Source organism: Aedes aegypti, chromosome 2 (genome assembly GCF_002204515.2).
Source record: "Aedes aegypti strain LVP_AGWG chromosome 2, AaegL5.0 Primary Assembly, whole genome shotgun sequence".
NCBI lineage: Eukaryota > Metazoa > Arthropoda > Insecta > Diptera > Culicidae > Aedes > Aedes aegypti.
In genome coordinates this window covers 300,797,561-300,813,273 of record NC_035108.1, presented here as the reverse complement: position 1 = coordinate 300,813,273, position 15,713 = coordinate 300,797,561, and the positions used below count along the sequence as shown (strand labels likewise).

The 15,713-nt window shown below is 41.7% G+C and overlaps 1 protein-coding gene across 1 annotated transcript; it reads right to left on the bottom strand.

The window, feature by feature from the left end:
• Positions 1–11,491: 11,491 nt before the first annotated feature.
• On the bottom strand, positions 11,492–12,692 carry LOC110675188 (zinc finger Y-chromosomal protein-like). The gene has a single exon (XM_021839595.1). The coding sequence runs from the start codon at positions 12,690–12,692 to the stop codon at positions 11,934–11,936; it is 759 nt and encodes a 252-aa protein (XP_021695287.1). The 3' UTR covers positions 11,492–11,933.
• Positions 12,693–15,713: the final 3,021 nt, after the last annotated feature.

Sequence of the window (15,713 nt, the reverse complement as noted above, 5' to 3'; positions counted from 1 at the left end):
CAGCTCGAAAGCGGAAATGGAATGTAACTGAATCCAACGAAGGCAGCATGTTTTATAACCTCAGAATAGCAGATGATGCTCCTCCCTTTTGTGCTCTTCGCTTTCTGATCGACCAATCTGGGAAATGAATATGTGCCAATAATGTGTTGGGCTTAGAATTACTTGAAAATTGCGGAGAATGCTAATGCGTGAGAAATTGGTCGAACATGAATTGCTGGAAGGGTTGACATTAACTAAATATTCAATAAGAGATATTGATAATCAATAGTTTTCTTTATTATGACGGTAAATTTCTGATCCATGGGTGCCAAAATTATTAAAATTGTTCAATGAAAATTTCTTTTCAAAAGCATTCTTAATATGTCACAATTTTGTTACATGTGATAATTTTGCTAATCAAAGTGTTCCCACAAATATGGAACATCAAAGACGCTGTTGGAAATGCCACTCTATTTTACAATTGTTGTGGAATGCTGAGCACTCACCCCGATGGCACTGCAGCAGCGTCTTGTGGACTGGTTCATATTCTTCTTCTTCTTGGCGGCGGCAGCGGTGATGACTTTGGCTTCGGACGGCATCTTCTCTCGCTCGCTTGACAGTTTGATTTGAGCGAAGCAAGACAAACGGGGAGGTCCCTCGCTGTCGATGTCTGTGCCTGAGAAGCACGCCCGGTCAGAGCAAGACGATCTGTTGCCTGCTGAGATGCGATCGAAGCGGAGAATTGAAAGCAAATGACGTCAAATTTTCTCTAGCACCCCTATTTATAAATTTGCTTGAAATCAACGTTCTGTTTTAAAACAGTTATTAAACTATTTGGACAGGTATGTGGGATTCAGTAAGTAAACGACATGATTCTTTGATGTCTTGTCTTTCAATTGAGGTGCCATTCAAGGAATTTCGTTGAACCAGCAAACAGTTATAAGAGTTCAAAATATTTCATGCCAATGTAAGGCTCTTGGTTTTGAAATTCCAATTTCACTCCTGTATAGAGAATTTTTATTTTACTTTCAAACTGTGCGGCATAATCAAATGCAAACGCATTCAGTTCCCGATGGTTAGTGCCTGTGCTTTAACTGTTCATAAGTCGCAAGGTGGAACTTTCCCCGAGGTCGTGTACGACTATGACAAAAGCCAGGATCAGCAATTGGTATATGTTGGTTTGTCGCGGGTTACATCACTGCAAGGACTATTTTTGACAAACTCTACCAATTCTTCCCAGTTCCATCACGCCAAAGGCAGCAATTCCAAGGGTTGACTTGAGGAATGAGCTGCAGCGCTTAGGCAATCATCGATTAGTGACGCTTTGAGACGAACTGCGTGAAATACTGGATCATAGCGGCCAAGCCTGCATATTGATGAGTATCAATGTACAGAGCCTAAATGCTCATGCAATGGATATTGCTACAGACCAAAGCACTGGACCGATTCAATCGATTACCACGATCGAAGCACCCGAGCTATCAAACATCTAATCTACTGGAGGAGTTTGGTGAACTACAGCTGGAGCCAGAAACCGATCACCCAACCAAGCAACACAAGGAAGCAACGACCAAACAAAACAAATTCAATCATCTGGCATTATTCCTGGAACACCATACACTGGTTCTCGAAACCACAGAACGACAAATGGTTCTTTTCAGGACTACCAAAATGAGTCCAAAAAGAGTTAACTTCTGAAAACTTCATCCGATCAATAACAACACAAAACTAGTACACTTACAAATTCATGCACATGACAAATCAAATTACTAATCATCGTAGTTCTACGTCAACCCCGCGGTAATGTAATAGACATTACCCACCCCAATTTTTTGTCATTGGTGACTTTAATGCCAAACATCGGTCATGGAATAATTCTCAAAGTAATTCCAACGGCAGAATTTTATTTGATGAGTGCTCTTCAGGATATTTCTCAATTCAATACCCTGATAGCCCCACATGTTTTGACGTTGGATAACGTCTTACGGCAACATACTGGGGTACAATTTCGAAAAACGAAAAATCGCCCGCGTCACGAAAAGTGGTTAGATTTTGACTTTTAATAACTTAGTAACGCTCGCATAGATTTTCAAGATTCTTGCACCAATCGATTGGAAATCTTTCTACGAATCTACTCCAATAATGAAAACTATTGATTTTTATGACTAAAATATTGAAAAATTGGCAATTATCGAGGCATGTCTTATTTTTCATAGACAAGCACAGTTTTCTTGCTGTTATAAGGTTTTGAAGTTTACATGTACCGTAATTTCGGGTGAAATTGATCATTTTTCATGGTTTTTCTTGTCTATGTTTAATAATGTTGAAAATGCCAAACAACTGAATGCAGTAAAACAAGTACGACGGTCAGCCTCTTTGGCTCATGTGCCAAAATTTTCTAACAAATGTGTTTTTAGAGCTAAAAATCATCCCTTAAATAAAAAATCCTATTTCGAGATGAAATTGATCACTTGTCTATGTGATTATTAGGGGTATTCACTTAAACTTGCGTAAAATGAAATCCTGCGTAACTTTGGCAATGAAACATTTCAAATGAAATATTCCTCGTCTGCTTCAATACAATGTCAAATCAAAGAAATACAATCTAGTTATCCATTATAAACTTCAAACAGTCGTCCAAGGTTTGTTGTTTGAACTCAAAATTGTATTTTATCGTAGGAGGATATTTTTTCAGAACTGCTGTTTATGTATTCATTATTCGTTCAAATAATCTGAATCCAACTTAAGATACAGCAATAAATGAGAGCCAGTGCACTGTTTGTGGTCATTCTGGATATTTTTCCTTGTACCGTGTAAAAGGAAATGTCCATGATCTTCATATGTGCATGACTTGGGAGAGTAATGGTATGGGAATACTTATGGGAACCTATGTGACAAAGCCAAATATGTGTAATTTCTATCTCACATGCTACAACAAGCCATGTTTCCAGTGTACCCGGTTCAACTACCTTCACTAGACACGAGACCAACGTAAACGGAAACTACGTAGACGTAGAATGGCCAACATGTGATTTTATTTCCAAGTGTACACTTAAGTTTGCCCAGAATCTTCTATTTTAATATCTATGCTTTACAATGTCCTGCAGTAGAAAGGTAAAACTTTGGGTTTTCAGTCTTTTCCGTTACATAATATTTGTAATTGTTTGGAATTCCCTTAGTGACACACTGACATTACCAAAGCATACTTCGATTGATTTTGAACATGCTGAAAGGTTTCATTGATTATTTACGCAGGTTCATGAAACATTTCATATAACCAGTTTAGCATGACTTACGCAGTGATTTACGCTCTTAAGTGAATACCCTTATTATTTTTTTAAAACGACTCTACATAATGAATATGAGCTCCCTGAATTCGAATATGTTTGCTAAATTCTTAATAATGCAATATTTAAAAGTTAATTTCAAGAATTGCGATGGAAACGCCTAAATGTAGGCAATTTTCTAAGGAAATCCATGGTATGTAAAAGTTCATATTTGGAACCATTTTAAAAATCGAAGTTAAAAAATATTATACCCGTTATTTGAGCTAGAAAAATTGCTAAAGTAGTTGCAAGAACATGTTCTTTTGTATTATTAAATAATAACAAGAATTCATTAAACATTTTAGGACCCAATTGGTACGACTTTAGAAGATGAAATCAGGCTCGGGGATATATATTAAGCATCCTCACAAACTTTACTTTAAATAATGCCGTTGTAATCGTCGCTACCTACCGTGGATCGCGCACAGGTTGGTATCCTCAAACAAACCGATCAGTTAGGCCACTCGCTTCCTGCAGGACCATGACGGCCGAGCTCTGGAATCGCAGATATGCCTCTACATTTCCCCGGATACCACGACGAAGTAGAAGAAGTTCTTCATGGTGCGGAACTTCTTCGAGTATCGAAAGGAGATCATGCCAATTATCGTCCGAGTGCCAGAGAAGGACTCTAAGCTAAACTGCGCACTATGGCCCTCCGAACATTTAGGGGGAATGCTCCTCCGGAAATCTAGGGGGTTGGTGTCAGGCCCTGCAAGCCAACCGTAAAAACACATCAGCACAGGAACGTCAACGAGAGAATACGGACCGGAACAATCGGCAAAGACCACAGCGACGAAAATGGACTAGCGATTGGAAACTCGGTACGTGGAACTGCAAATCTCTCAACTTCATTGGAAGTACTCGCATACTCTCCGATGTACTGAAGACCCGCGGTTTCGACATCGTAGCGCTGCAGGAGGTGTGCTGGACAGGAGCATTGGTGCGAACGTTTAGAGGTAATCATACCATCTACCAGAGCTGCGGCAACACACGCGAGCTGGGAACAGCTTTTATAGTGATGGGTGATATGCAAAGGCGCGTGATCGGGTGGTGGCCGATCAATGAACGAATGTGCAAGTTAAGAATCAAAGGCCGATTCTTTAACTTCAGCATAATCAACGTGCATAGCCCACACTCTGGAAGCACTGATGATGACAAGGACGCATTTTACGCGCAGCTCGAACGCGAGTACGACCGCTGCCCAAGCCACGACGTCAAGATCATCATAGGAGATTTGAACGCTCAGGTTGGCCAGGAGGAGGAGTTCAGACCGACGATTGGAAAGTTCAGCGCCCACCGGCTGACGAACAAGAACGGCCTACGACTGATAGATTTTGCCGCCTCCAAGAATTTGGCCATTCGTAGCACCTATTTCCAGCACAGCCTCCCGTATCGGTACACCTGGAGATCACCTCAGCAGACAGAATCGCAAATCGACCACGTTTTGATCGATGGACGGCACTTCTCCGACATAACCGACGTCAGAACCTATCGTGGCGCCAACATTGACTCCGACCACTACCTGGTGATGGTGAAACTGCGCCCAAAACTATCCGTCATCAACAATGTACGGTACCGACGCCCGCCCCGGTACAATCTCGAGCGGCTGAAACAACCGGATGTCGCCAATGCGTACGCGCAGCATCTTGAGGCAGCGTTGCCGGATGAGGGCGAGCTCGATAGGGCCCCTCTTGAGGACTGATGGAGGACAGTCAAAGCAGCCATTAACGACGCTGCCGAAAGCGTTGTCGGATATGTGGAACGGAGCTCAAGAAACGATTGGTTCGACGAGGAGTGCCAGGAGGTTTTAGAGGAGAAGAATGCAGCGCGGGCTGCAATGCTGCAGCATGGTACGCGGCAAAACGTGGAACGATACAGACTGAAGCGGAAACAGCAAACCCGCCTATTCCGGGACAAAAAGCGCCGCCTGGAAGAGGTGGAATGCCAAGAGATGGAGTTGCTGTACCGTTCTCAAGAAACGCGGAAGTTCTATCAGAAGCTCAACACATCCCGCAAAGGCTTCGTGCCGCGAGCTGAGATGTGCCGGGATAAGGATGGGAGCATCTTGACGGACGAACGCGAGGTGATCGAAAGGTGGAAGCAGCACTACGATGAACACCTGAATGGCGCAGAGAACACAGGCACAGAAGGTCAGGACAGCGAAGGCGATGGCTACGTCAGCACAGCGGACAGCGGAAATCAACCAGCTCCCACGATGGAGGAAGTTAAAGATGCCATTCAACAGCTCAAGAACAACAAAGCCGCTGGCAAGGATGGTATCGGAGCCGAACTCATCAAGATGGGCCCGGACAGGTTGGCCGCTTGTCTGCATCGGCTGAAAGTCAGAATCTGGGAAACGGAACAGCTACCGGAGGAGTGGAAGCAAGGCGTTATATGCCCTATCTACAAAAAAGGCGACAAACTGGAGTGTGAAAATTATCGTGCAATCACCATCCTAAACGCCGCCTATAAAGTGCTATCCCAGATTCTCTTCCGTCGTCTATCACCTATAGCAAACGAGTTCGTGGGAAGTTATCAAGCAGGTTTCATCGACGGCCGCTCGACAACGGACCAGATCTTTTCCGTGCGGCAAACCTCCAGAAATGCCGTGAGTACCAAGTCCCTACGCACCATTTGTTCATTGATTTCAAGGCGGCATACGATAGTATCGACCGCATAGAGCTATGGAAAATCATGGACGAGAACAGCTTTCCCGGGAAGCTCACAAGATTGATCAGAGCAACGATGGACGGTGTGCAAAACTGCGTGAAGATCTCGGGCGAACACTCCAGTTCGTTCGAGTCTCGGCGGGGACTACGACAGGGCGACGGACTTTCGTGCCTGTTATTCAATATTGCGCTTGAAGGTGTCATGCGGAGAGCCGGACTTAACAGTCGAGGCACGATTTTCACGAGATCCGGACAATTTGTTTGCTTCGCGGACGACATGGATATTATTGGAAGAAAATTTGAAACGGTGGCAGATTTGTTCACCCGCCTGAAACGCGAAGCAACAAGAGTCGGGCTAATGGTGAATGCGTCGAAAACAAAGTACATGCTGGTTGGCGGAACTGAGCGCGACAGGGCCCGCCTAGGAAGCAGTGTTACGATAGACGGGGATACCTTCGAGGTGGTGGACGAGTTCGTCTACCTTGGATCCTTGCTGACGGCTGACAACAATGTTAGTCGGGAAATACGAAGGCGCATCATCAGCGGAAGTCGTGCCTACTATGGGCTCCAGAAGAAACTGCGGTCAAGAAAGATTCACCCCCGCACCAAATGCACGATGTACAAAACGCTCATAAGACCGGTAGTCCTCTATGGGCATGAGGCGTGGACTATGCTCGAGGAGGACTTGCAAGCTCTTGGGGTTTTCGAACGCCGAGTGCTAAGGACGATCTTCCGCGGCGTACAGGAGAACGGCGTGTGGCGGCGAAGGATGAACCACGAGCTCGCTCAACTCTACGGCGAACCCAGTATCGTGAAGGTAGCTAAAGCTGGAAGGATACGCTGGGCAGGGCATGTTGCAAGAATGCCGGACAACAACCCTGTAAAGATGGTGTTCGCCACGAATCCGGTCGGAACAAGAAGGCGTGGGGCGCAGCGAGCTAGGTGGATGGACCAGGTACACCAGGACCTGGAGAGCGTGGGTCACAGTCGAGGATGGAGAGAAGCGGCCATGAACCGAGGGAATTGGCGAAATATTGTTGGCGAGGCTTTATCAAGATAATTGATGTAAAGCCAAATAAAGTAAAACAAGTAAGCCAATTATCGTGACTGGCAACTTAAACATCGATTTGAACAAAGAGGGAACATGGAGCTCGCGGACTTCATGGAGAAGTACCTCAACCCCAAATTGGCTTCGGAACCCACTAAAGCATCCAATCTTAGTGGATCATGCGTGAACCTAACGTTCGACCGGAATATTTGTTTGGGAAGCAAAAGTTACCGCTCATGCTTTTACTTCCAATGACGGATTCTATCGGTGTTGAAAGTGTTAAAACCAACCAAATAATAACACACAATGTCCATAATAGGTCAGAATTGACATGCAACAAATAGTACGAAAATTGATTGGATTTTATCAGTAGAATTCTTTCATAAATTCGTGACGGTCTCAAGCCAGGAAATAGAAGAAGCTAACGTTATCCAACGTCAACTTGGCGGTTGTATCTCGGAAACAATCTCTTACTTTTTCCTCTTCTAGAAATTTATCTACGATTGATTTAGTCTTAAACCGACTCTAGTCATCTTTGTAGCCAATTAGTTGCTCATGCTGATTTTGATTCTGATCATGTCCCTGTTACATTTCAAATATCCCAAGAAGCGATTCTCAATCCTATCAGCTCCACTTTCAATTATTTACGAGCCGACTGGAATATATATAAAACGTATGTTGACTCTAATCTTGATGTTAACATTTCTTTAGAAACTAAACTTGATATTGACAATGCTCTTGAAACTTTAACAAATTCCATTGTTGAAGCCCGGAGCATTGCAATTCCAAAATGTGAAGTAAAATTTGAATCCGTGATTATAGACGATGATCTTAAACTCTTGATCCGTCTTAAAAAACGTGAGGAGAAGGCAATTTCAACGCACTCGCGATCCTGCTATGAAAATTATATGGCACGATTTGCAGAAAGAAATCAAGAAACGTTTTGCTCAATTAAGAAACAAAAATTTTGAAAATAAAATTTCTCAATTGGACCCTGGCTCTAAGCCCTTTTGGAAATTATCGAAAATCTTGAAAAAACCTCAGAAGCCAATACCGGCATTGAAAGAGGAAAACAAATTATTACTAACTAATTGCGAAAAAGCTCAAAAACTTGCTATGCAGTTTGAAAGTGCGCACAATTTTAATTTAGGACTTACTAGTCCAATTGAAAATGAAGTTACTCAGGAGTTCGAAAATATTCTCAATCAAGAGAACGTTTTCGAAAATGCCTGGGAGACTGATTTGGAAGAAGTGAGAACTATTATTAAAAAATTCAAAAAACATGAAAGCTCCTGGCGATGATGGAATTTTCTACATCCTCATCAAGAAACTTCCAGAAAGTAGCTTATCATTTTTAGTTGATATATTTAACAAATGTTTTCAATTAGCATATTTTCCTGACAAATGGAAAAATGCTAAGGTTGTTCCAATTTTAAAACCAGACAAAAATCCTGCAGAAGCTTCTAGCTATCGTCCAATCAGTTTGCTTTCCTCCATCAGTAAACTTTTTGAAAAGGTTATTTTGAACAGAATGATGGCCCACATCAACGAAAATTCAATTTTTGCCAATGAACAGTTCGTATTCCGCCATGGACATTCGACCACTCATCAACTTTTACGTGTAACAAATTTGATCCGTTCCAACAAATCTGAAGGCTATTCTACTGGTCTTGCCCTTCTGGATTTGGAAAAAGCATTCGACAGTGTTTGGCATGAAGGCTTGATTGTAAAATTAAAAAACTTTAATTTTCCAACATTCATTGTTAGAATAATTCAAAGTTATCTGTCAAATCGTACACTTCAGGTTAATTATCAGAACTCCAGATCTGAAAGACTTCCTGTAAGAGCTGGTGTTCCTCAAGGCAGCATTTTGGGACCAATATTATACAATATTTTCGCATCTGACTTACCTGAGCTACCTCAGGGATGTCAGAAATCTCTGTTTGTGGATGACACAGGCCTCTCCGCCAAAGAACGAAGCCTGCGTGTCATCTGTAGTCGATTGCAAAAAAGTTTGGATATATTTTCTTCATACTTGCAAAAATGGAAGATTTCTCCTAATGCTTCCAAAACTCAACTAATAATATTCCCACATAAACCAAAAGCTCTTTATTTGAAACCTTCAAGTAGACATGTTGTCACGATGAGAGGGGTTCCAATAAATTGGTCAGATGAAGTTAAGTATCTAGGGCTCATGCTAGATAAGAATTTAACTTTCAAAAATCACATTGAGGGCATTCAAGCCAAATGTAATAAATATGTTAAAATGTCTCTATCCCCTTATTAATAGAAAATCAAAACTTTATCTTAAGAACAAGCTTTTGATATTCAAACAAATTTTCAGGCCAGCCATGTTGTATGCTGTAACAATATGGACTAGCTGTTGTAATACCAGGAAGAAAGCTCTGCAGAGAATTCAAAATAAAATATAGAAAAATGATTCTGAGACTACCTCCCTGGTATAGTACCAATGAGTTACATAGAATATCCAATGTTGAAACATTGGAACAAATGTCAAATAAAATAATAAATAATTTCAGGCAAAAATCGTAACAATCTTCTATTGCCACGATTAATGCGTTATATGTTTAGGTTAAGTTAAGTTAAGTATATTAAAAACGTTTTTTTTTCTCTTATAAGCAGGTGAAATCAACTCACCTGTAAAAAAACTGAACTGCTACGGCAACTGAAATGTAATATGTTGTTAACAAAATGTTAATTAAATCTTAAATTTGTTTTACCAAATTAGGATGATAGTGTTGTCTAATAACACAGAACACCTAGATATAAGAAATGAATGTAATGTTTGGAATGATACTAATAAAGAAATTTAACAAAAAAAAAAAAAATTGTTAGTTTCCAAAACAACTCTATATGATAAATGTGAGCTCCCTGAATCCGAATATGCTTGTAAAATTCTTAACATGTATGCAATTTCCTAAGGAATTCAATTATATCAAACAGAAATTTAATTATTTCAACTATGTGAGCTAATTGGTACAAGTTTTGGTGATGAAATCTGATTTGGGGATATATCTCAAGCATCCTGACAAACTTTCAGGTTGATACCATGTTCAAATCCTTGCTTATAAATAGAAGTTCATAGGTGTTTGTCAATACTGCACCGTGCATGATTTTGAAATTTTACGTTTTTTCATACTAATTAACATTCTTTAACGCAAAAACTTCACAACACACAATTCGACAATAGTTACGACAAGCAACGTTCATTTACTGCAGCTTACATTGATATTTGTGCTCCATTACGAATAAATAAAATCGTGTGATACGACGATCAATTTCACCCATCTGATCAATTACACCAGATTTTACGGTACTCATCATAAACACTGATTTCATACTTCCGGCATTTTCAGCAGGACTGGTACTACTGCTTTATCTATAACTGTGCCACGTTAAAACATTAAACACTTACTCGCAACACAGTAATATTTTTGTTCAACCTTAGCTGGATGATCTCACGGTAATCATTAAGTCACTGCTTTTTTTAACGGCAAAACCTATAAGTTAGATTTACAGTCCTCTGCTGATGTCATTGGTAGAAAATTGAATTTATTGAAAACGTTGCGTTCTCCAAACATTACAACGCAATATACAAAATTTCAAATTCCTTCACACATAACATGCATATCTAACTGAATATTATGCAAACATTTTGATAGTCAGTTTCTGAAGTGGGTGCAAATCGGCATTAGATATACCAACTGAATCTTTTTCGAAAGTGCACTACTGTTCAAATCAATTTATGGAACACTGTTCGTTAGGAAACCAGAGAATATCCTATTGATGATGAGTATTATTGCAGCAGAGAGCGAATTTCGGACAATTTGCCGTTCTAGAACAGCTATCCTCACACGGTACTTGTCAGTTGTTTGTCAGTGATTGCTTAATAGAAGACCGTGAAAAACATGCATGGACTTCAAGTCGATGATACTCGGTCACTGATATCATGAACATACACGCGATGATTCCTCATAATTTCCATTTCGAATGTTTCCAATGTTTATGTATACACATTCATTAATATTGGCCACGTGTAATGCAGAGAAGAGAAACGTGATATTGAAATGGAAAAAGCGAAAGAAAAATATCAGAAGGAGAAAGCAAAAATTACAAGGTATAAGAAAACGGAACAAAGTTAAGTGAAGCGATTAGAAAATGAAGATAGGAAGAAAAGAGATTGATCAGGTGGTATTTATATCTTTTCTTTGGGCACATGACTGCAAACATAACAGTGTCTCACGCTCAAAAAATGATTAAATGTAGGAACTTGTCAGAATGGTTCATGTCCATTCGTCGAAATTGCTACGATTAATCCCACATTCAAACAAAATGCATCTGATGATATATAGCGTTCTACTTAGCGATTATGAGTTGGCGTCACGACCTGTCAATGGAGGGAACCATGGAGTAGATAACGTAGATAACAGCTCGATTGAGTAGAGATACCGAATCGGCAGGCAGCCGCAACGATCAGAAGATGGAGCTAGATTTGGAGAAAAAAGAAGAAATAAAACAATGGTTGAAACCTGGACAAATGCTGGGAAAGAATAATGAAAAAATCTTACCCGAATAAATACTGGAGGACACCCCTCCCAGCACAACAGAGGATCCCCACAACCCGTTTCCAGGTTGTGGGTACGATTTCTCTCGCTTCGTGAACGGCTTGCGTCGAATTGGCGACGCTTTATGGTGCAGGAAACGAACGGAAGCGGTCGGCGGGAATGGTCGGGTGGAATCGACGATCAGCGGAAGAGATGGGGCCAAGTAACCGGAAGTTCGATGGAATCTTGGATTGGTGAGTGTTGGTAAATGGTGGTGGCAGAACTGTGAACCGAACAGGAGGAGGCGAAGAAATGCGGAGAGCGGCATGGAACGGAAGTGGCGTTTTTACGGCTTCCGATGCTTGAGTGCAATGTGCTTCATTAGGTACATCTTGTACTTGAAGCACATTTCGCACACTTCACATCGGAATGGGCCACCGGTGCCTTCCGAATGAGTGCATTCAACATGCCGCTCGAGATCGGAAACGGTTTGCAAACGCAACGAACATCGATGACACTGATGCGTCACGATCGAGTGCACATCGTCGATGTGTTCTAGAAGCAATTTTTCCGTTTCGAAATCCTCGTCGCATTCACTGCACGTAAACGCCGTTCTGGCATCTGGATGCTGGGCCAGAACGTGTGCGTCCAGTTCCTTCTGGTTCACGAAGAGCCGGGTGCATATTGGACATGTCAGCATTTTGGAAGAATGACCATATTTGTGCTGCGTCTTCATGTGCTGGTCGTATGCTTTCCGGGACTTCGTCGTGAACGAGCAGTCCTCACAGATGAGCTCCTTTTTGTCGTGCGTTTTTAAGTGCCGGGTGAGCTGCCACTTGTCGGACGTGGTGAAACTGCACTTATCGCACTTGAAGATCTTACTCGACGGATCGTGCTTGGCCCTCGTATGTCGGGTAAGGAGCCATTTAGTGGCTCCAACAAACTTACAGTCCGGACACTTAAATCTATGCTTTTCGACATTTGAGCTAGAAGCACCTGCCTTTGGTTGCTTGGCCTTCTGTTCGTCTTTGTTCTGGCTAGCAGCGACTTTTTCCACCGTAGTCCCAATCGAATGATTCGATGTTTCTCCGATATTCTCACTCATTTGATCATCGAAATCGTCATCTAGGAAAAAAGGTAAAGCAGGGGTAAAAGGTCAAGGACATGCAAAACTTAACAATCTTTTTGGAAATTTCTGAATATCCAAACAATAAGTTTACATCGAGGGAGAGGGAATAGGGGAGAAATGATTGAAAATCTAAGCAACCGTTGATAGCTGACGTTACCACGCCACGCATGTTCCCATTCCAATTATTTTTGGAATCCTGATCTTCGAGTAGAAAGCACCACTTCTGAACATGGAGATCTAGAGATTTATGAAGAGTCTCATACAAACTGCCATAGACTCATTCATACAGCTAATTTACTGAAAGTATTAACAAAAGTAAGAGGTTGTTTCCTAGATACGACCGCCAAGTTGACGTTGGATAAAGTTTGCTTCTTCTATTTCCGGGCTTGAGATCGTTACGAACTTATAAAAGATTCTACTTATATAAATCCAATAAATTTTCATACTATTTGTTGCATGTCAATTCTGACGTATTATGGACATTGTGTGTTATTATATGGTTGATTCGGTTACCACTTCAATACCGATAGAATCGGTCGATGGTAGAAGGTGCATGAGCGGTAACTCTTGCTCCCTAAACAAAGATTCCGGTTGAACGTTAGGTCCAACGTGAATGGTAATAACCTAGCCATTTATCGGTAGATTTTCAATATTTTCCTACCAATCGGTCGGAAATTTATACAACATTTTACTCAAATGGAGAAAACTTTCGATTTTTGACGATAGACTGTCGAAAATTGGGAAAATGTGGAGCCCTTTCTTACCCAACCAAAGTCATTCATATTGTCTTCCTCGATTCCTTTGGGTTGGCTAGTGCACTATAAAAGCAGATCAATTTCTGCTTCTTCGCGCATTCTTCTTTTGACGTTAACTACGTCTTACGGCGATATATTGGGTGTCAACTAAAATCTAAAATGTTGGGACCGTCACGATATTATGTTAGAGTTTGAACTAAAAGAAGGCTGCAACTATGAAAATCGACTAAAATTCAAATGCAAAAAATCACTTGGCGTAGTTAACGTCATGCGGTCGTTTCTTGTACACAACCCCCTCTGATTTTTTGACGTTGGATAACGTCTTACGGCAACATACTGGGGTACAATTTCGAAAAACGAAAAAGCGCTCGCGTCACGAAAAGTGGTTAGATTTCGACTGTTAATAACTTACTAACAAACGCATAAATTTTCAAGATTCTTGCACCAAACGATTGGAAATCTTTCTACGAATCTACTCAAATAATGAAAACTATTGATTTTCATGAGTAAACTATTGAAAAATTGGTAAATATCGAGGCATGTCTTATTTTTCGTAGAAAAGCACATTTTTCTTGCTGTTATAAGGTTTTGACGTTTTGAAGTTTACATGTACCGTAATCCGGGGTAACATTGATCATTTTTTTGAATATTTCTTAAATATTTGGTTCGAAAATAAAATAGAATAAAATAGTTGCAAATTTTATATTTTTAAAACAAGTACTGCCACCTATAGCTCGTGACTATACTCTTAATTTTGTTTTTTGAAAGGTTTAAGCATGTTTAAAAAGTAAGAGATTGTTTCCGAGATACAACCGCCAAGTTGACGTTGGATAACGTTAGCTTCTTCTATTTCCTGGCTTGAGACCGTCACGAATTTATGAAAGAATTCTACTGATAAAAATCCAATCAATTTTCGTACTATTTGTTGCATGTCAATTCTGACCTATTATGGACATTGTGTGTTATTATTTGGTTGGTTTTAACACTTCAACACCGATAGAATCCGTCATTGGAAGTAAAAGCATGAGCGGTAACTTTTGCTTCCCAAACAAATATTCCGGTCGAACGTTAGGTTCACGCATGATCCACTAAGATTGGATGCTTTAGTGGGTTCCGAAGCCAATTTGGGGTTGAGGTACTTCTCCATGAAGTCCGCGAGCTCCATGTTCCCTCTTTGTTCAAATCGATGTTTAAGTTGCCAGTCACGATAATTGGCTTACTTGTTTTTACTTTATTTGGCTTTACATCAATTATCTTGATAAAGCCTCGCCAACAATATTTCGCCAATTCCCTCGGTTCATGGCCGCTTCTCTCCATCCTCGACTGTGACCCACGCTCTCCAGGTCCTGGTGTACCTGGTCCATCCACCTAGCTCGCTGCGCCCCACGCCTTCTTGTTCCGACCGGATTCGTGGCGAACACCATCTTTACAGGGTTGTTGTCCGGCATTCTTGCAACATGCCCTGCCCAGCGTATCCTTCCAGCTTTAGCTACCTTCACGATACTGGGTTCGCCGTAGAGTTGAGCGAGCTCGTGGTTCATCCTTCGCCGCCACACGCCGTTCTCCTGTACGCCGCGGAAGATCGTCCTTAGCACTCGGCGTTCGAAAACCCCAAGAGCTTGCAAGTCCTCCTCGAGCATAGTCCACGCCTCATGCCCATAGAGGACTACCGGTCTTATGAGCGTTTTGTACATCGTGCATTTGGTGCGGGGGTGAATCTTTCTTGACCGCAGTTTCTTCTGGAGCCCATAGTAGGCACGACTTCCGCTGATGATGCGCCTTCGTATTTCCCGACTAACATTGTTGTCAGCCGTCAGCAAGGATCCAAGGTAGACGAACTCGTCCACCACCTCGAAGGTATCCCCGTCTATCGTAACACTGCTTCCTAGGCGGGCCCTGTCGCGCTCAGTTCCGCCAACCAGCATGTACTTTGTTTTCGACGCATTCACCATTAGCCCGACTCTTGTTGCTTCGCGTTTCAGGCGGGTGAACAAATCTGCCACCGTTTCAAATTTTCTTCCAATAATATCCATGTCGTCCGCGAAGCAAACAAATTGTCCGGATCTCGTGAAAATCGTGCCTCGACTGTTAAGTCCGGCTCTCCGCATGACACCTTCAAGCGCAATATTGAATAACAGGCACGAAAGTCCGTCGCCCTGTCGTAGTCCCCGCCGAGACTCGAACGAACTGGAGTGTTCGCCCGAGATCTTCACGCAGTTTTGCACACCGTCCATCGTTGCTC